The sequence below is a fragment of the Pongo pygmaeus genome, chromosome 20 (assembly GCF_028885625.2).
Source record: "Pongo pygmaeus isolate AG05252 chromosome 20, NHGRI_mPonPyg2-v2.0_pri, whole genome shotgun sequence".
NCBI classification, from domain to species: domain Eukaryota; kingdom Metazoa; phylum Chordata; class Mammalia; order Primates; family Hominidae; genus Pongo; species Pongo pygmaeus.
Genome location: NC_072393.2, coordinates 54,264,818 through 54,286,747, shown reverse-complemented (window position 1 = coordinate 54,286,747; position 21,930 = coordinate 54,264,818). Strand labels below are relative to the sequence as shown.

At 43.2% G+C, this 21,930-nt stretch overlaps 1 protein-coding gene across 8 annotated transcripts in view; it reads left to right on the top strand.

The window, feature by feature from the left end:
• Nucleotides 1-21,930, top strand: part of CARD8 (caspase recruitment domain family member 8) — a 114,134-nt gene that overhangs the window by 84,527 nt on the left and 7,677 nt on the right. For 4 of the 8 annotated variants that reach the window (XM_063657267.1, XM_063657266.1, XM_063657264.1 and 1 more), the window contains 4 exons: nucleotides 6,405-6,634; nucleotides 6,711-6,973; nucleotides 15,702-15,827; nucleotides 18,563-18,704. In XM_063657267.1, coding sequence (XP_063513337.1) covers nucleotides 6,405-6,634; nucleotides 6,711-6,973; nucleotides 15,702-15,827; nucleotides 18,563-18,704 — 761 coding nt within the window. Of the gene's footprint in view, nucleotides 1-1,439; nucleotides 1,593-1,761; nucleotides 2,210-4,777; nucleotides 4,832-5,238; nucleotides 6,078-6,404; nucleotides 6,635-6,710; nucleotides 6,974-15,701; nucleotides 15,828-18,562; nucleotides 18,705-21,930 lie in introns of those variants that run through there. The other 4 variants (XM_054462025.2, XM_063657259.1, XM_054462027.2 and 1 more) reach the window with 3 other exon arrangements.

Here is a 21,930-nt window from a genome sequence, read left to right as displayed (position 1 = left end):
TCTATGAATAAGCAAGGCACTATCACAAGGAATATAGGCAGCTGGACAGAACTGCAATTTGAATGGCGAGGATGTCAAGAAAATCTGGCAACTTCTGTGTACCTGCAGAACCCAAATTGGCCTTTGTCATCAGGATCAGAGGGGTCAATGGTGGGAGCCCAAAGGTCGAAAGGTGTTGCAGCTTCTTTGCCTCCATCAAATCTCTAATGGAACCTTTGTGAAGCTCAACAAACTTCAATTAACATGCTGAGGATTGTAGAACCATATACTGCATGGAGGTACCCAAAGCTGAGGCCAGTAAATGAACTGATCTACAAGTGTGGTTATGGCAAAATCAAGAAGAAAAGAATTGCTTTGATGGATAACACTGATTGCTTGACCTCTTGGTAAATATGGCATCCTCAGCCTGGAAGATCAGATTCCTGAGCTCTGTACTGCTGGAAAACATTTTGAAGAGGCAAACGACTTCCTGTGGCCCTTCAAATTATCCTCTCCATGAGGTGGAATGAAGAAAAAGACTGCCCATTTTGTAGAAGGTGGAGATGCTGGCAACAGGGAGGACCAGATCCACAGGCTTCTTAGAAGAATGAACTAAGATACTAAGGTGTTTACCATGATTATTTTTCTAATCTGGTCAGTTAATAAACAGTACATGCTCTAAAATTGAAAAAAAAATTAAACAGGCATGTGTGGTTAGTGGCTGTCATATTAGCTAGTGAAGATCTTGACGCAATAGACACCTCCTTGCTCCTAACCCCAATCTTGATTCCTGCCACCCAAAGGAGACCAGATCCCAGCCCTTGAAAATGAAGACAAGGAAAGGATCTAGCATAGGGCTTTCATGTGCTATATCTGAATAAGGATCCTTGATGGAAGTAGGAAGTAAGTGCAGTATCCATCATTTCCTTCCGTCTGAGCACTCTCGTCTTTACCCAGCCTCCCCTCACCGTGTGGAAGCAGAGGGCAGAAGAGGAGCTCCATTGTTCCATGGGTTCTTATCACACATGCCCAATCTCATTAATGTGCTGGACTTTAAGTCAATCATCCTAGGGTTCCATTCTCTTTGACACAAATGATGGGTGAACGTGGAGTATAAACCAGGAATGTCAGTTTTTCCCTACATTTTTCAGGAAGGTTGTTTAGGTCAACATATATGTTGACCTGTTATGCAACTAAACCTTGTGTCAAATGTTAAGTGTTAAAAATTGACTAAGGTCTGCTTCCTGAATGTAAACACATGGTATTTAGTGGGAGACAGAAAGACTCTTAAATTCAATATAACGAGAAGTGAGACGGTGCCATGGGAGCCTGAGAAAAGCCTTTCCTAAAGACAAAATATGGGGTCTCTGGCTATTAACATAAAATCTTCCTGCAGAGTCTATGATACCACCAGGCACCTACCCTATATTTGTAGTACAAATCCCATTTTGTTTCCTTAGGACACCTGGAGGATCATGCCATTCAAGTGTGGAAGAGACAAGCAACACACAAAATATCCCAATGCCTGCGTATCAGAGGGAGGCAGGGGAATCAGAGTACAGCATTCTTCCTGAGCCACAACCACATCAACCCGCTGAGGATAAGAATTCCAGGTAAGGGAAACTATTTTTGAGAAAAGCTGACGGTATTGGTTGCTATATCTCAATATCACAGAGGAACATGAGAATTGGGGGAATTTAGGTGATTTTCATTGGAATCAGAGAAAATGATATATCACAGGTGTATATTCAGTCTCATCAACTTGAGTACCTTAAACATGAAGGGTTTTTTTTGTAGATCAATTATACCTCAATAAAGCTGTTTAAAATTATTTAATATAATATCCCATACTAAGAAAATCAAGGAAGATTAAGATGTGATCATCTCATTGACACAGAATAAAAACACTGCACTAATTCCATTTTATAATTAAAGCTTTAAAAATTACTAGGAGTTGAATAGAACATCTACAACCTAGTAAAGGACATGTACAGAAAACCCACAGTAAACATTATACTCAGTGGAAAGCAAGACTGTCTTCCCCGTGAGAGTGAGAACAAGACACAAAGGTTCACCTTTTCCCCTTCTATTAAACATTGTCCTGCAGAATTTTGCTACAGAAAACAATCATGCAGGAAGAAAAGGATCCAAGATTGCTAAGAAGAGAAGTAATTTTCTTTAAATGTGCAAGACCTTATCCCCTGAGCAATTTTCTAAAAACCCACTCAAAGTAAGTCATAAGTTTATCAATGTTGTAGACTATGAGATCAAAATACACATATTAATTGGATTTCTGTGTAGTAGCTAGGACATTCTGAAAATATAATTGAGAAAACAATACAATCAAAATTGAACCAAAAAGAATGAAAACATAGGGACGAAAAATATTTTAAAGTCCTCTGATTTTAAACTGCAGAATACAAGCTATAATAAAAAGGCAAAAACACAATTTTTAAAATGAGGTAATAATTTGAATAGACATTTTGTCACTGCCAAAAATACACACGAATGGTGAATAGGTATTTAAAAATATGTTTCACAAAAGTCATTAGAGAGAATGAGCTTATGTTCATTCATTATGAATAAGCCTAATGAATGGGTATAATGAATGAGCTTGTGATTATTCATTGAATAATATTCATTGAATTGTTTAATGAATAATCATAAGCTCATTCATTATGCATCAATATTATTCATTAGAATGCATGAGCATTATTGCCAATGAATCCAGAAATTTTTGAATCAGATCTTAGGCAATGACATTTTCTTCCATGGAGGTATCTGGAGAACCTGTATACAAAAAGGCAAGGAGCAATGCAAAGACCAGTGCGTTATTCTGGTTGAGCTGTTACTCAGTGGATAAAACCAACCTAATTCTCTAGGAAACTGGCTAATGATGAGGCTGAAGGCTGCAGTGGGGTCCTGAGGTTTAACACTGGGGAGGGGAGAATGTGACTATTTGTAGCATATGCCAATTTCCAAGGAGTGAATATCCCCATCGTGGCAGATTTCAAACTACCAAGGTGAAGCTCTTTATGAGGGAGTTGGGAGAACACACACAGAAGTCCATCATCTTACTTTCACTACACAGATACAATAGACATAAATAACCTCAAGGGCATAGACTACTGGAAAGTGTAGAAAAATGACTAGAAATGGGTGTGTTTTCAGTATGTATTCCTTTTGTTTTTAATATGATTTCTCTAAACGCTAGTACGTATAGTTTAATTTAGACTAATGGTTGTGTTGAACGACCTGCTTGCAGAGTCCCTGAAAATGGCTCTCATGATCTGGGATGCATTGTCTGCATTTCTGCGCTGGCTTCCTCCCACCTTCTAAACCCCTCCTCAGCAGGCAGACTCCAGCATGCACATGCGCCAGGAGACAGAATATAAAATGGCATGTTTACTCTTGCTGCTTTGCCTGTGGCTACCCAAATCCATGGTGAAATGGGTAGCTGCAGACAGCAAGCAATCTTAGGATGTCAGCCCAGGGGCCTCTCCATGCTTGGCTTGCCCACAGAATCCTTCTGAGAAAAGAGCTGTAGAGCTTTTCTCTTCATCCTGCTCCTCCAGGTACCTGTTCTTTTTAAACCTAATCCATGTCAGTGTCAGTTTCTCTGCTGGTCTCTTCATGTTGAAATAAACAGACACCTCAAGGAATAGATCAAAGGATCAGGGAATCTAAGGAAATGTTGGGAGAAAAGCAAACCATGTTTCATGATTCCACAGCAGCATCTGTTATGCAGTAACTGTTATTGCCACAGAAGTAAACGTTTTTATTGCCTATTTCATCATTGCCCCTCTTAGGGACTGGAAATTTCACCCTCTGACTCCCCTAGTCTTGATTTGTTCCACATTCAACACCTCCAGGCAGAGAATTTGATGGAGTTGGTTGCCTTCCTCCAGAAGGTATCACCTGTGTTAGGGCAGATTTCTCTCCAGGGACCTGACGAACCATTGGCTCACCGTGTAGATCTTAAGAGCCCATGCTGGCTAATACTGGAATCACCTGTGAGGCTTTGAAAGTGCTGATGCTTAGGTCCCACCTCCAGACTTCTGATTCAATTGGTGTGGGCTTTGACCTGGGTATTGGGTGGTTTTTAAAGCTTCCCAGGTATGGTCAAGGTCGAAATTACCTTGGAATATATAATGCATGCATCTCACGCATTGGTCAATTACTGCGTCAGTCTTTGATTCCAACATCATATGAAACCAGTTGGAGCAATTTAAGCTGGAGAACCTGGCTGTGTCCACGTTGAACATGGGCATAGTACAAAGAGAAGAGGGAAGAGATGTCAAGACACATTTGTCTCAAGGAAGCACGTTAGCTCTATTATTTATAAATCTGGGTAAAATATCTTTATTCAAAATGTCTTCTATTTTTTGATAGTCTAGGCCCATCCTGTCTAAGAGAACTTTCTGTGATGACGGGAGCGTTCCGTTCTCTGCTATACAGTGTTATAGACGTGAGTGACATGTAGGTGTTGAGCACTTGAAATATGGATAGTGCAACCGAGAAACTCAAGTTTACCTAAGTTTAATTCATACAAATTTAAATAGCACATCTGGGTAGTGGCTACTCTATGGGACAGTGCAGCTCTGGTTTTCAATAACGTCATCTTCATCTTCATCAACTAATTCTTGATATGTTTCATATTTTTGTAACATGAGGATCCCAACTGTTACATGTAAAAATGTTTATTTGGAAATAGAATGTTTGTTCCCCAGTGCTGCGAAGAAACAGCCCTTGAACATAAATTTAATTATCTTAGCAAGGCCATTTTTACTTTCTGCAGAAAGAGTGCTCATCGCAGATGGAAGAATGGCGAAAGCACATTTGAACAAAGTGGGTAAGCAATTTTTATTCCTTACCCAGTTTGTCCTTCCTGCTGTGTTCTGTCTCTGTTGGCTGGAGTCAGACCTCACAATCTAAACTGAAACCCGATTGGCTAACGGTTTAAAACTTTTCTAAATAGGTAAAAGTAATGGAAAGACAAAGGAAAAGAGGAAGTTGCTTATGCCAAATAGGGAAGGAGCATAGGCTGCAAGCTGGAACATGCCTGTGAGCATGTCTAGCACAAATATCTTGGTTAAAGTACAAGGATATAGAATGTACTGTGTGCCTGTGAGCATGTTTAACAGCTACACAGGAGAGGGCTTAACGAAGAGTTATTAGCACAAAGCAAGGAGGCTTGAAGGAAGTTAGTCTTTAAAAGAAACTGTTATTTCTAACATTTATGATTTATTCTTTAATAAGAAGGGAAACTTCGAAGAGGGACATTTTACTCTCTATACCAACCTACAGAGTATCAGAAGACCAGGAATCTTCAGAGGGACAAGATTCAGGTAATGGGCTAATAGGGAGAGGAGTGAAGGGTGTGTGGATTGATGGAATTGTTCTGTGGTTTTATGTGGAGAAGGCAATTTAGGGTCTTTTGTGCAGTGAAGATTGGGAGTGGTTTTTCTTACCTCAGCCACAGTGCACTGTGCAGTTTAAATGGGGACATGTAAGCCTCTCACTGCTGAGGCACAGAAATGCTCAGGGGAACCAGGGGATTGTCCTGGTGGCTGGGGACAGCAGCAGGCACTAGGAAGGATGCATGCCCTTTCACTTCTTCAGCTTTGGAGCTTGATCCTTTTCTGACCTGGACTTTCCTCACCAGCAGAAGGTGTCATCTGCTACTTGGGACCAGTAGCAGTGCATTGGTTCCAGTCCTCAGCAAATGGTGCCTCCCACCGAAGCTGTCCAGCCTGGCTTCCCAGAAAACCCTATGGAATTTGGGGTATACTTTTAGTCATGAGCAAAACTCCATATTCTGGTCACTCTCTGTTCTCATTCGATATCTGTATCCCAACAGCACCTGTGCAATTCAGCCTCCAGGAGTCCTTCAGGCCATGCCTCTTCCAACTCTTTACCTCTTACATGTCTAGTATTTTCATTTCAGGAGCTGTTTCCTCAGAAGAGGATAAAATAACTTCCTGTTTTGCTGCTAAACTCTGTTTTGAGGTCAAACAAGATTATACAAATCATCAGTTTCTGGGGCCTGAAGGAAATGTGGATGTTGAGTTGATTGATAAGAGCACAAACAGATACAGGTAAGAATGGAAGATGCTGATGATTTGAAAACAGCTCTGATATAAAGGAAGTCTGTAGGCTCCGTCCCTTATGATAGCTAAAATTTCATCAATAATATGTTTATTTCATGCACTGTGAAACTGGTATTTTAATTTCAACATATATAGAATGCAGAGAAATTGGGGCCCAGAGAGGTTAATGAACTCCCCAGCATTTTCTAATGTAGTGAAAGTCGCAGATGGGTCCTGAACCTTGCCTCACTTCAAATCCCACCTCCCTCTGCACATCGCTGCTTAAATCCAAGTCCTGGGGTTCTCCCATCACGACATCACTCTGGCTCCTTTCAGCGTTCGGTTCCCCACTGCTGGCTGGTATCTGTGGCCAGCCACAGGCCTCGGCTTCCTGGTAAGGGATGCGGTCACGTTGACGATTGCATTTGGTTCCTGGAGTCAGCACCTGGCCCTGGACCTGCAGCACCATGAACAGTGGCTGGTGGGCGGCCCCTTGTTTGATGTCACTGCAGTGCCAGAGGAGGCTGTCTCTGAAATCCACCTCCCCCACTTCATCTCCCTCCAAGGTAATGTGGGGTGAGCGGAGGCTGTGGGGGCCGCTGGGGCGCGTGCTGTCTCACTGCTGTTGTGGTTCTCCTGCAGCAGGTGAGGTGGATGTCTCCTGGTTCCTCATTGCCCATTTTAAGGATGAAGGGATGGTCCTGGAGCATCCAGCCCGGGTGGAGCCTTTCTATGCCGTCCTGGGAAAGCCCAGCTTCTCTCTGATGGGCATCCTGCTGCGGATCGCCAGCGGGACCTGCCTCTCCATCCCCATCACTTCCAACACGTTGATCTATTATCACCCCCACCCCGAAGATATTAAGTTCCACTTGTACCTTGTCCCCAGCGACGCCTTGCTAACGAAGGTAAGCTGAGTGATTTAGGAGACCAGAGAAGATGACGGTTATATTTCCAGGTTATCCCCTCGGCCCCTCCAGTTCCTCATGGAACAGAAATGGCAAGGCATGGTTTTCATGGACAGAAGCAGGAGTCACCCTTCCTGAGGTTCATCCAAGGTGCTGACCCTGGAGCTATGTGCTTCCCTAACCATCTTCAACAGTGATTCAGTGCTACTGAAAAGGGAAGTTCCCTTTTCTGGCTGTCAAGAAGGAGAAAGTTAGTGATTTTGGGGGACCAGCTGACAGAAAAGATGCAGAGATTTTCTCACCAATTTGTTTTTTTCTTTTTTTTTTTTTGAGACAGAGTCTTACTCTGTCACCCAGGCTGGAGTGAACTGGCGCAATCTTGGCTCACTGCAACTTCCACTTCTCGGGTTCAAGCGATTCTCCTGCCTCAGCCTCCCGAGTAGCTGGGATTGCAGGCGCCTGCCACTATGCCTGGCTAATTTTTGTATTTGTAGTAGAGACAGGGTTTCACCACGTTGGCTAGGCTGGTCTTGAACTCCAGACCTCAGGTGATCCACCTGCCTTGGCCTCCCGAAGTGCTGGAATTACAGGCGTGAGCCAGCACCCCTGGCCTCTCACCAAATTTTGAATGGATAATATCTGAATTACACTCACAGGCACACTCACATCTCTGGAGTAACCCTCCTCCTGTTCAGTAGCATCTCCCTCTAATGCATTTATTAAAGGCTCATATTCCCACACTCTCTTCTGGGTTAGTGATTAAGCAGATGTGCTGGTTGCTGTAGCTCCACAACTGCTGTGCACCTGGATAAAGTCCCACTTCTGTCCTTCCAGCCTAGGTGGGGCGATTATGCCAGAAAGATTACATTAAATTATATGGTCCCGCCGTTTAATGCTCCAACATCCCAAGAACGAGAGGCAGGTGCCTGCCTGTCAGGACTTAGGGTGGTGAGTGACTGTGGGTACTTAAATAACAGGAGAAAACATTTTAATCTGAATGATAAAGATGACCATTCCTAGAGTGGGCCAGAAATACATACATTCCAGTAAATTCTTGCATGACTTCTGTTTTCATTCGGAGCCCACCCTTTTCCTATCCTTCACTTAGTGCCTCTTCTTTCATCATTCCCAAATCTCATATGCTTACTTGCTTCATACCTTATTGATATACTAGAAACAAAATGGGATGGAAATAACCTCATTGTTTCACTGTCAGCTCTGTGAGCCTGTTTCTGGCCCATCTTCACCTATTTCTTTCCTCTGAAACCAAAGAAGCCTCCTTGTTCTTTTTTCTTTTCTTTTCTTTCTTTTTTTTTTTTTTTTTGAGACAGAGTCTTGTTCTGTTGCCCAGGCTAGAATGCAGTGGTGATGGTGATTGCGGCTCACTGAAACCTCCGCCTCCCAGGTTCAAGCGATTCTCCTGCCTCAGCCTCCCGAGTAGCTGGGATTACGGATGTGTGCCACCACGTCCTGGTAATTTTTGTATTTTCAGTAGAGATGAGGTTTCACCATGTTCGCCAGGCTAGCCTTGAACTCCTGACCTAAAGTGATGCACCCACCTCAGCCTCCCAAAGTTCTGGGATTACAGGCATGAGCCACCGTGCCTGGCCACCTCCCTCTTCTTATACAAGGACACTATTTAACATGAGTCTTGGATCCCTTTCCCTCTTCCCTTATGTGGGAGCCACACCCAAGGCATCTTCTTTCCCCTCCACCGTCAATCTCTCCTACCCTAGGGCATCACTCCCTTCCACCCGCCAAAATCTAGAATGGCCCCCACATTGGAAATGCTGTCCTTGACTGCTCTTCCTCCTGCAGTCATACTTCCAATTTTTCCCTTATGCTTCTCAATGAATGGATCAACAGCTCTATGTACCCGAAGTCTCCATATTCCTCAGTTCTCACTCTGTTCCCAGATCTCTCCATGTGGATGACTTTGCCACCCTTCCTTAAAATGGCTCTGTTTAGCATCACCCAGTCAATGACTTTGTGTCAACTAATTCTTACCTCGGGTCTCAGTGGAATGCTATTCCATTGACCACGCCCTTCCTTGGAAACACTCTTCTATAACAGTGGTTCCCAACCTTTTAGGCACCAGGAAGCAGTTTTGCAGAAGACCATTTTTCCACAGACCAGGGTGGTGGTTGGTTGGTTTTGGGATGATTCAAGCACATTAAAGTTATTGTGCACTTTATTTTGATTATTATTACATTGTAATATATGATGAAATAATTACACAACTCACCATAATGTAAAATCAGTGGGAGCCCTGAGCTTGTTTTTCTGCAACTAGATGGTTCCATCTGGGGGTAATGGGAGACACTTACAGATCATCAGGCATTAGATTCTCATAAGGGGTGTGCAACCTAGATCCCTTGCATGGGCAGTTCACAACAGGGTTCACGCTCTTATGAGAATCTAATGCCACTGCTGATCTGACAGAAGGAGCTCAGGCAGTACTGTGAGTGATGGGTAGTGGCTGTAAATACAGATGAAGGTTTGCTGCCTCACTGCTCCTCTCCTGCTGTGCAGCCTGATTCCTAACAGCTCACACACTGGTACTGGTCTGTGGCCCGGGTGTTGGGGATCTCTGCTCTATGTGATCCTATGACACCATATTATCCCAATTTCCCCATGACTTTTCTTTTCTTTTTTGTGATGGAGTCTAGCCCTCTTGCCCAGGCTAGAGTGCAGTGGTGCGATCTCAGCCCACTGCAACCTCCGCTTCCTGGGTTCAAGTGATTCTCCTGCCTCAGCCTCCTAAGTAGCTGGGATTACAGGCACGCACCACCACACCTGGCTATTTCTTGTATTTTTGATAGAGATGGGGTTTCACAGTGTTGGACAGGCTGGTCTCGAACTCCTGACCTTGTGATCTGCCCGCCTTGGCCTCCCAAAGTGCTGGGATTACAAGCATGAACCACTGCTCCTGGCATCTCCGTGACTTTTCTGAGTCTCTCCTCAAATCGCCTCTGCAGGTTCTTGCTCTGAAACCTTCTCTGAATATTGAGTTTCCAGGGCTGAATCTTGGACTCTCCTTTCTCTTTTCTGTCTTCACTGACGGACTTCGTGAATTCTTCCAGTCTCGTAACTGAATTCCCCACAAGCAGAGGATTTCTCAGTCTATATCTCCAGTCCTGAACATTCTCCAGAGCTCCAACTTGGAACCGCCAACCTCACCTCTCCATATGAGTGTTTATTTGGCATATCTAATTGTATATATTGACTCAACTTTCTCCCTTTAAGTGGTTTATTCAACTCTCTTCCCCATTCAGGGTAGAGACTAAATTCCATCGAGTCATTCAAGCCATACTCTAGCATTCATCTTTAATTCCTCCATTTCTTTTCTTTTCTTTTTTTTTTTCTTTCTTTTTTTTTTTTTTTTTTTTTGAGACGGAGTCTTGCTGTATCACCAGGCTGGAGTGCAGTGGTGTGATCTCAGCTCACTGCAACCTCTGCCTCCCGGGTTCAAGTGAAGTGATTCTCATGCCTCAGCGGGATTATGGTGTCTGCCACCACGCCCAGCTATTTGTATTTTTTTGTTTTATTTATGTATTTATTTTTTAGTAGAGACAGGGTTCACCATGTTTGCCAGGCTGGTCTCGAACTCTTGACCTCAAGTGATCTGCCCCCCTTCGGCCTCGATTTCTTTTCTTTCCCACATCCAGCGTCTCATCAATTTTGATTCTTTTCATTTTCATAGCATAACTTGAACCAGTTTTACTCCATTCAGCTTCACTGCCAGCTTTCGTGCCATCCACTGCCATTTTTGCTAGAAATATGGATAAAGTCTTCAAGCTTATCTCACTGGTTCCATTGTTTTTCATCTACCACCTATTTTTAAAATCTAGGAACAGGGAGATCTTTTGCAAAATAAGTAATACCCCCATTACATGCAATTGGCCCATACAACAAACCTGCACATGTACTTCTTGAACCTAAAATAAATGATGTGGCTGGGCATGGTGGCTCATGCCTATAATCCCAGCACTTTGGGAGGCCAAGGCGAGCAGATCACTTGAGGCCAGGAGTTTGAGACCAGCCTGGCCAATATGGTGAAACCCCATCTGTACTAAAAATACAAAAAATTAGCTGGATGTGATGGCACATGCCTGTAATCCCAGCTACTTGGGAGGTGGAGGCATGAGAATTGCTTGAACCTGGGAGGCAGAGGTTGCAGTGAGCCAAGATTTCGCCACTGCACTCCAGGCAACAGAACGAAACTCTGTCTTAAATAAATCAATCAATAAAATAAATGTTGGAAAGAAAAAAATTAAAAAATTTTAATTCTAATACACTTAAAAAATACATTACTACATCACACTTTGGCCAAAGATTCTTTAATGGATTCACGTTACACTTAGAACATGAATCAAATTATTTACTATGGCCTGGAGGCCATGGCTTTTTTTTTTTTTTTTGAGATGGAGTCTTGCTGTGTCCCCCAGGCTGGAGTGCAGTGGCGTGATCTCAGCTCACTGCAACTTCCGTCTCCCGGGTTCAAGCAATTCTCCTGTCTCAGCCTCCTGAGTAGCTGGGACTCTAGGCGCACGCCACCATGCCCGGCTAATTTTCGTATTTTTAGTAGAGACAGAGTTTCACTGTATTGGTCAGGCTGGTCTTGAACTCCTGACCTCAGGTGATCCACCCGCCTCGGCTTCCCAAAGTGCTGAGATTACAGGCGCGAGCCACTGTGCCCAGCTGAAGCCATGACTTCTTGTGACCCTAGAACATCTCAGTTATCCATCTCCTGTCACTCTCTTCTCACTCATTATGTTCCAGCACTTCTGTCCTGAATTTTCATCCCTCAAATACTCCAAGAATTCCTGCTTCTGGGCTCTTACCCTTTGTGTTTCCCTTGCAAGACTGGCTCCTGCTCATCTTTCTAGTCTCTACCTAAAGATTTCTGCTTCAGAAAGCCTTTAGTAGGCCCTCTAGTCTGGTCCATCCCTCCCTTTATTTATTTATTTTTGAGATGGAGTCTTGCCCTGTCGCCCAGGCTGGAGTGCAGTGCCACAGTCGCAGCTCACTGCAACCTCTGCCTACTGGGTTCAACTGATTCTCCTGCCTCAGCGTCCCGAGTAGCTGGGACTACAGGCATGCGCCACCACACCCCACTAATTCTTGTATTTTTAGTAGAAACGGGGTTTCACTATGTTGGCCAGGCTGGTCTCAAACTCCTGACCTCAAATGATCTGCCCACCTCGGCCTCCCAAAGTGCTGAGATTACAGGTGTGAGCCACCATGCCCTCCAGTTCTCCCATTGTTCTTGATCATTGTACCCTCTTCCTTCCCTCTGTTGTGTTCACATATCTCTTTATTTATTTATGATCTGCTTCTCTGTAAATTGCGTACTCTATATCATGGGCGGGACCATTTCTGTTTAATCATAAATTAGTTAAAAGCACAAGGAGGGCCGGGCGCGGTGGCTCACGCCTGTAATCCCAGCACTTTGGGAAGCCGAGGTGGGCAGATCACGAGGGCAGGAGATCGAGACCATCCTGGCTAACACTGTGAAACCCCGTCTCTACTAACAATACAAAAAATTAGCTAGGCGTGGTGGTGGGTGCCTGTAGTCCCAGCTACTGGGAAGGCTGAGGTGGGAGAATGGCGTGAACCTGGGAGGCGGAGCTTCAGTGAGCCGAGATGGCACCACTGCACTCCAGCCTGGGTGACAGAGTGAGACTCCATCTCAAAAAAAAAAAAGTGCAAGGTGAGGCCTGTTGTAGGTACCTCTTGAAATTTTGTTGACCCATTGAATGAAAAGTGGTCTGTCTTCTTCTTCCCTATTGAGGGTAGTATAAGGGAAGAAGAGAGGAGAAACCTTTTCTTTACTTCAAACCACAATCAAACTCTAAATATCTATTGTTGCACTGAGAACTTCTCTTCCCTATTTCGAGAGCAGCACAGTTCAGCTCTATAGCCACTGGCCAGCTATAGGCTTGAATGGCCGGCAATAGCATGTGGCTATTGAGTATGTGAGCTGAGATGTGCTGTAAAACTTAAGTATTTAAGTTTTAATACACATATTAATACACATACACAGATTTTGAAGACAATATGAAGGAAAGCACATAAATAGCACTTATTTTTTGTGTTGGTTACGTGCTTAAATGATATTGTGAGTTAAATGAAATACATTACTAAAAGCCATTTCATCTGCCTCTCTTTGCTGTTTTTAAAACATGTGACTGCTATGAAATTAAAAATTGCATTTGGTCACGCCTGCAATCCCAGCACTTTGGGAGGCCGAGATGGGCGGATCATGAGGTCAGGAGTTCGAGACCAGCCTGACAAACATGGTGAAACCCCGTCTCTACTAAAAATACAAAAATTAGCCGGGCGTGCTGGCACGCGCCTGTAATCCCAGCTACTCAGGAGGCTGAGGCAGGAGAATCGCTTGAACCTGGGAGGCAGAGGTTACAGTGAGCTGAGATCACACCACTGCACTCCAGCCTGGGTGACAGAGTGAGACTCTGTCTCAAAAAAAAAAAATTGCATTTGGGGGTTGCATTACATTTCTATTCAACAGTACTGTTCCAGGGAAACCCATTTATTCATCCAATAAATATTTGTTGTGTGCCTTATATATTCCAGACACTATTTTAGAGGCTGAGGATATACATCAGTGAACAAAAGAGGCAAAAACATGACAACCAAAGATATTACATGGAATGCTATAGGAAAAATATATGTGCATATGATAAGAACTATAAAAAATAAAAAAGGTTAAGAAAATTAATCCAGTGGTATGTCTCTCAACACCTACAGAAATCTGTCCGTAATGATAATCCTAGCAATGTGATATGGATTTATTTGGTGATTTAGTTCTAATCTGTTATTACTATAATTTAATTTAAACATATCTGTTCATGTAAAATAATCGTTCATCAGAGATGATACGATATGTTATTTCTTTCCCCCATCAGTTTCTTTTGACCCTACGGAAACTGGTTCTTTTTCTAAACATACATGGGATGCCTCCTGGATAGTTCTCCACATCCCTTCTGTGCCTTACCCCCATCATAGTTTCATCTCTTTGCTCAATATAATATGAAATTTTTCTTTTATTTGATCTCCCAGGCCCAATTCAGGTTTTCTGCATGGGCCATCCTTTTCTTCATAGATATCTGCTGACATCTTTTTCTTTCTTTCTTTCCTTCCTTCCTTCCTTCCTTCCTTCCTTCCTTCCTTCCTTCCTTCCTTCCTTCCTTCCTTCCTTCTTTCTTTTCTTTTCTTTTCTTTTCCTTTGCTTTTCTTTGCTTTTCTTTGCTTTCTTTTCTTTTCTTGACAGAGTCTTGCTCTGTCGCTCAGGCTGGAGTACAGTGATGTGATCCCGACTCACTGCAACCTCTGCCTCCCAGGTTCATGCGATTCTCCTGCCTCAGCCTCCCGAGTAGCTGGGATTATAGGCACTCACCACCACGCCCAGCTAATTTTTGTATTTTTAGTAGACATGGGGTTTCACCATGTTGTCCAGGCTGGTCTCGAACTCCTGACCTCAGGTGATCTGCCCGCCTCGGCCTCCCAAAGTGCTGGGATTACAGGCATGAGCCGCTGCACCTGGCCTCTACTTTTAATAAATATGTACATAATTTATTGCTTCATAATTTTCATAGTTGACACACTCACGTATGCAGCACCTAGAACAGGCAACAGGACATCACCAGCTTCCCCGAAGTCCCCTTGTGTCCCTCTTGGTCATTATCCTGCAAGGGAGTCGATCAGCTGGACTAATAATATCACTGACAGTCATTGTTTTTAGCATAAATTCCTTGCTCATTAATTCTGCAAAGTCTCTATTGAGTTGTACCTGAGACTTCCCAAAGGTAGGAGGGTTTTGTTTGAATTACATTGTGTGTCTTTGATGGCTGCTCAGATAGATTTTTTTTTTTTTGGTGAGACAGAGTCTTGCTCTGTCGCCCAGGCTGGAATGAGTGGCGCAATCTTGGCTCACTGCAATCTCTGCCTCCCGGGTTCAAGTGATTCTCCTGCCTCAGCTTCCAGAGTAGCTGGGATTACAGGCGCCCGCCACCACGCCCGGCTAATTTTTATATTTTTAGTAGAGACGGGGTTTCGTCATGCTGGCCACGCTGGTCTCGAACTCCTGACCTTGTGATCTGCCCACCTCGGCCTCCCAAAGTGCTAGGGTTACAGGTGTGAACCACCGTGCCTGGCCGCTTAGAGATAGTTTTGAGGTCTCGCTTTCTGCTCTGGCTGCTGGGCCTCGCAGAGGTGACTGTATCTGCTCGTTGATCGTCAGGTGGTTGAGCATCTCACAACAGCCCTATGACGGAGAGAAGTAACATCTCTACCCTTGTCCATCATAGACGTGTTCACAGACACAGCTGAGCTACCAGTCCTCTGCTGAGGCACCAAGAGGAAGTCCCTCTGTCCTCTGCTTTCATAAGTGTGCAGCCAGTCTTTCCACAGTGTAAAAATAAAAGCAAACTATACAAGAATTTATAAGTTCACATTCACAAGAAATCCTTTGGCCCTGAGATATCTTTCAGTAAAATTTCATCAATATGTCTCTTTGTACATAGAGACATATTCATTCATATCTATCTACCTATCATAATGTTTATATCAATTGAATACCTTAATCTTTATATCAATTGAATCATATCCTACATGCTACTTAATATACCATATAAATAACTTTTTGTGCCACTATTTGCTTTACTATTTCTTTTGCTCTCTAATGTTTCTGCCCCTTCTTCCTTAGGCGATAGATGATGAGGAAGATCGCTTCCATGGTGTGCGCCTGCAGACTTCGCCCCCAATGGAACCCCTGAACTTTGGTTCCAGTTATATTGTGTCTAATTCTGCTAACCTGAAAGTAATGCCCAAGGTTAGTAGAATTCAAATCCAACTCAGCAGGTTTCAGAATGTTTTATATTTCTGAAACAAATGGAAGAATCTTAGCAAAATGCAACATTTTTCTTTATTAATCACAAATATGCCCTTTAAAAAATTGAAATTATAGAAAAATAGTATTAATCATATTACATATTTCCAAGACCTTAAGACAGGCAGAGGTAACATTTTAGTATTTGATGTACTTATATTAGGTTAAAACTACACATTGAGTTTCCTAAACTGAAATTTGCATTTCCCTGTTATGATTATCTTCAGTCCTGATGTCTTGCCTAACTAACGCACTTAATATGTATTTGTTAAGGTAGTTGAAGGAAGAGCTGATTTTATGTTATATATTTCATTTTATGTATTTTTAAATGGAGATTACTATATAATTCTGTGCAATTTAAATTATTCCTACATACAAATTTACTGGGACATGATATGCCATGTAGCGAAATCCCAAGAGCTTTTTTCATTATTTCATGATTATTCAACATTTAGTCGCATGTAATTTCTCCTAAGAAGTGCCCTGGCAATAAGTCTTTCCATTCATATGGTTTTACATTTTTCCTGCAGGGCTAGAGTGTCCTAAATGAAATTACTGATTCAAAGAGTATTAACCAACTTAAAGCTAGTGTATTTCCAAATAGATTTCCTTCCTTCCTTCTTCTTTCTTTTTTCCCTTTCTTTCTTTCTCTTTCTTTCTTTCTCTCTTTCTTTCTTTCTTTCTTTCTCTCTCTCTCTCTTTCTCTCCCTTTCTTTCTTTCTTTTTCTTTCTCTCTTTCTCTCTTTCTTTTTCTTTCTCTCTTTCTCTCTTTCTTTCCTTCTTTTTTGACGGAGTCTCACTCTGTTGCCCAAGCTGGAGTGCAGTGGCATGGTCTTGGTCCACTACAACCGCCGCCTTCCAGGTTCAAGTGATTCTCCTGCCTCAGCCTCCTGGGTAACTGGGATTACAGGCATGTACCACCATGCCCAGCTGATTTTTTATTTTTAGTAGAGACGGGGTTTCACCATGTTGGCCAGGCTGGTCTCGCACTCCTGACCTCGTGATCTGCCCACCTTGGCCTCCCAAAGTGCTGAGATTACAGGCTCGAGCCACCACGCCTGACCCCAAATAGATTTTCAAAGATGTCTCACAGCATATGTTCTCTAAAATAAAGATGAAGTTGTCCAGCACAATATACCATCTGTAGAACAAAGTATCAAGATTTAATTGTTTTCCAGTTTTAATGGGAAAACACATCCCAGTGATTTCAAGGTCTTTAATTAAGAATGGGACGGACCAATGTTATTGTTTTGGCATAGATAGATTTTTCCTATTTGCGGACCTTGGAAGAGGTGAGAAGCAACAGGGTTAGGTGTCAATATTTACATGTCTCCTTTTTGGACACTAAGGCTAAAATAGGAAAAATGATTTTTCCAGTCATATAGACAACAAGATGTGAAGCTTATTGCAGACATCAGTTCAGTGATCTTTTTCTAAGTATACTAGAGCATAGGAATTTAATAAAGTGCCCAACCTTGCTCTGATTTTAGTTCCCAGTTTCCTTGATAAACTCCACAGCAATTAATATGAAGCAGGGACTGCCTTTCCCAGAAGTTTGGTTGTCCTTCAGGCAAGATACATTCTTGGCTGTTGCAGAACCTTCCATAAACATTGCTGAAATAGAAATAAATAAATAAAATACAGGGTATTTCATCCATAATGATACAACATAGTAAACGTGAGATAAGAAGTGGCAATTGCAACCTGAGGTGATAATCTTTTTTTGAGACAGAGTCTTACTCTGTCGCCCAGGCTGGAGTGCAGTGGCGCAATCTCTGCACACTGCAACCTTCTTTCCCTGGATTCAAGCGATTCTCCTGCCTCAGCCTCCTGAGTAGCTGGGACTACAGGCACCTGCCACCATGCCTGGCTAATTGTATTTTTAGTAGAGACAGGGATTTCACCATATTGGCCAGGCTGGTCTTGAGCTCCTGACCTCAAGCAATCGGTCACCTCAGTCTCCCAAAGTGCTGGGACTACAGGCGTGAGTCACCATGCCCACCCTAGAGGTGATGATCTTGAGCAAGGTAAACTCTCCTCAGAGTCATCTTCCATTTAAAAAGATTCCAGCCAACAATCTCACTCTTTGCAATTTTTTAAATCCCTATTTTCCAAGAGCTGGGGGGGCTTGTTTTCTGAAGAAACTAGAGATTTGCACGAGCTAAGCTTTTCCTAATTCTGTCCCACCTAAGGGACTTTCCTACTCCCCAGGGCAGCTTTCCTTAGGAATCCTGGGGAGACTGGGGGCAAAACAGAGAGAGGGACCTGAAATGGCATATCTGACCCCAGCTTCCCAGCGAGGCTCAGAGAAACCTGATGGGGCTGCTTTAGAAGTTTTCTTGCTTCTCTATAGAATCTCGGATTCTGAGCTGGTGGCATCATTAATGAGGGGCCTCAAAACCCTCAAAATCTAAGATGTTTGTATTCAGTTGGTAGCTCAGATAGTTTTTCTCTGACTCATGTGGTGTTGACAGCTAGGTTATTCTTCCCTTCCTGATATAAAAGCATTTCCTAACATTGTAAATGTAAAGAGCTGTTTACCTCTCTCCCTCTGTTTCCCACTCAACCAGCCATGACATTGCACAGGAAACGGGTTAAGTTCCATTGGCCAGTTCACTGCAGGGAGCCGGGCATTTCCACCCTCCACTGCTTCAAGTCAACTGATGTGTTTCCTCTAGGAGTTGAAATTGTCCTACAGGAGCCCTGGAGAAATTCAGCACTTCTCAAAATTCTATGCTGGGCAGATGAAGGAACCCATTCAACTTGAAATTACTGAAAAAAGACATGGGACTTTGGTGTGGGATACTGAGGTGAAGCCAGGTAGGTGAGTGGGCGAGGCTGGCATTTTTAGACAGGGATCCATCATGTACCTCTATCCTTGGATTTCAAAGAAGAAATCTTGTTTATGGTTCTTTCCCAGAGAGGATAAGAAATCTATTGTCAGTGTTAAAACACATGGACACGGGGAGGGGAACAACACACACTGGGGCCTTTTGGGTGATGTGGGGAGGGAGAACATCTAGATAAATAGCTAAAAGGCCAGGTACGGTGCCTTATGCCTGTAAACCCAGAACTTTGGGAGGCCGAGGGGAGAGGATCACCTAAGGTCGGGAGTTTGAGACCAGCCTGCTCAACATGGTGAAACTCCGTCTCTACTAAACATACAAAATTAGCCAGGCATGGTGGTACATGCCTGTAGTCCCGGCTACATGGGAGGCTGAGGCAGGAGAATCACCTGAACCCAGGATTGAGGGTTGCAGTGAGCCAAGATTGCGCCACAGCAGTCCAGCCTGGGCAACAACAGCGAAACTCTGTCAAAAAAAAAAAAAAAAAAAAAAGAAAAGAAGATAAATAGCTAATGCATGCAGGGCTCAATATCTAGGTGATGGGTTGATAGGTGCAGCAAACCACCATGGCACATGTTTAACTTTGTAACAAACCTGCATGTCCTCCACATATATCCCAGAACTTAAATTAAATTAAAAAAATAAAATAGTTTGAATAAAATAAAATGTTCTTGCCAAAAGAAGAAAAAAAAAGGGAAATCTATTGTCAGTGTATTATCAGTGTGATAAAACAACCATGGTAGCACTTGTTCATCTCTAGGAAGTGAAATGCTCAAGGGGCCTGGGAGAGGGGTGGAAACCCTCGAACTTAGGGGGTAAAGAACAGAAGATTCTAAGAGTCAGAAGGAACATAAGGACTATTTAGTTCCATTTTCTTCACAATTTAATCATTTCTTCCATACTCATGCTTTTCATTTTTGGGGTGTCATATTCCCTTAGATAATCTGTTAAAAAGTTCTGGAAAATGTTTTATCCATTCACAGAAGCTCAACATCATAAACACAATTTTTTAAAGTTTAGAAACTCCCAGACAATTTGCCAAAGATCTCCTGATAGTTCCTTGAATCTCTGGAGATACATTTATATCTCCAATGCATTTGTAAAATGCCATGCTCTGTTTGAATACCTACAATGATGCAGAAATCAGTATCTTCAATAGTAGCAGATCCTTGTCTTGGGTAACACAGCATGAAAAATTTCAATGAAGCTCTATGAAGGGAAGGATATCAACATTTGCATAGGAGCTATAAATTGCTTTAACCTTTTATGTAGTTGTATGGGCACACGTTAATTTTAAAACAAGTCCCTTGAACAAAAAGTCACTTTTAGAATTCCATACTATAACATAAAAGCATCCATATGAAGCTAAGTTGTATGCAGTGATATTATTTGAGGCATTGTCGGTGGTGGGAAAGAAATGAAACCAACCTGAATGCCCAGGAAGAAGGACATAGTTGAACAAATGTGTGAGTACATGTTGTGGAATGGTTTTCAACAATTTCAACTGAGTTTTGCCTGTTGCTGCTGTTGTATTTTAGTAGTTTGAGGCAATATTGTAACAGTGTTGACTGTGTAGACCAGGAGTCTCCAACCCCCGGGCTAGGGACTGGTACCGGTCTGTGGCGTGTTAGAAACCGGGTTGCACAGAGGAGGTGAGTGGAGGGTGAGCGGGCGAAGCTTCATCTGTGTTTATAGCTGCTCCCCATTGGTTGCATTACCGCCTGAGCTCTGCCTCCTGTCAGATCAGTGGCGGCATTACATTCTCATAGGAGCGCGAACCGGCATTACATTCTCATAGGAGCGCGAACCCTATTGTGAACTCGCATGTGAGGGATCTGGGGTGCATGCTCCTTAGGAGAATCTAACACCCGATGATCTGTCACTGTCTCCCATCACCCCGAGATGGGACCACTAGTTGCAGGAAAACAAGCTCAGGGCTCCCACTGATTCTACATTATGGTGAGTTGTTTGTATAATTATTTCATTATACATTACAATGTAATAATAGAACTTAGGTGCACAATAAATGTATTGCACTTGAATCATCCTGAGACCATCCCCTCTCTCTCCAGTCCGTGGAAAAAATCGTCTTCCACTAAACCGGTTCCAGGTGCCAAAAAGGTTGGGGACCACTGGTGTAGACTGTCTGCTCTTTGTGGTCCTCAGTCACTGATCTTCCTTCCTACACTGAATCCTCACAATCCCATCACCTTCCTTTCCCCGCAATGGTGTCTAGAGTTCAAGATCAGCTTCATGGCTGTGCCTCCCCTTCTCTGGGCAAACTGCCCTCTTGTTGAGGCTATGCACATGAGCTGGGACTGCACTTGGAGGTTCCAGGCACATTGCAGGGTTGGATGATGCTCAACCGACCCAGGCCTCATCTCCACATGAGTAGCATCTCATGAGTGCACCTCCACATGCACCCTCCCTGCCTCCTCCCTCCAGTCTGTAAAATGTCTTAGCATCTCAGATTGTAAGAGTTTTGTTTGTGCAACTTCTCAGCTCTCCTTGTGGTGTTTAATATGCGAAGAAGCCGTGCAGATGTCTGATTCCCCATAGCCTGCATTATCAGTGGCTAAAATGCAGTCTAGTTCACAGCCAACACGCGATACATATTTTGAGTAAGCAAATGCCACCACACTCTCCATTTCTCTGTAAACATCAGAATATTTTTACATTGTTTACTTCTTTATTTAAAAAAGATTTTTTCCAGGTGTCACAATCATGCTTTTTTTTTTTTTTCAATAGCAAATTCTAGATGAAATGGGGGAGATTGTGGATGGCAGGGTCTTGGATGAGTGTGCTGGTTCAAGGCAGCTCATGTTCTGCCCAGAAGTCAAATGACCAGAAACTCAATTGTGAGACCTCACAGGAGATGGGAAGCTCATATTTATTCTCTCTTGGTGGCATGGTGACGGGGGGGGCTGCTGCCAAAGGTGGGGTTGGGGGGGGGGGGCTGCTGCCAAAGGTGGGGTTGGCGGGGGGGGGGGGCTGCTGCCAAAGGTGGGGTTGGCGGGGGGGGGGCATGCTGCAAAATTCATCTGAACTTTGAAAACATCAAGGAGTCTAGATGAAAGTGTAAAACCACATTGAAGGCATCATGGGAAATATTTTAAAATTATTTTCCAAAATGGTAGCTCCAATTAGCAAATCTCTATCAACTTATAAGGGTACCGAAATTTCTGCACCATCAACAATCT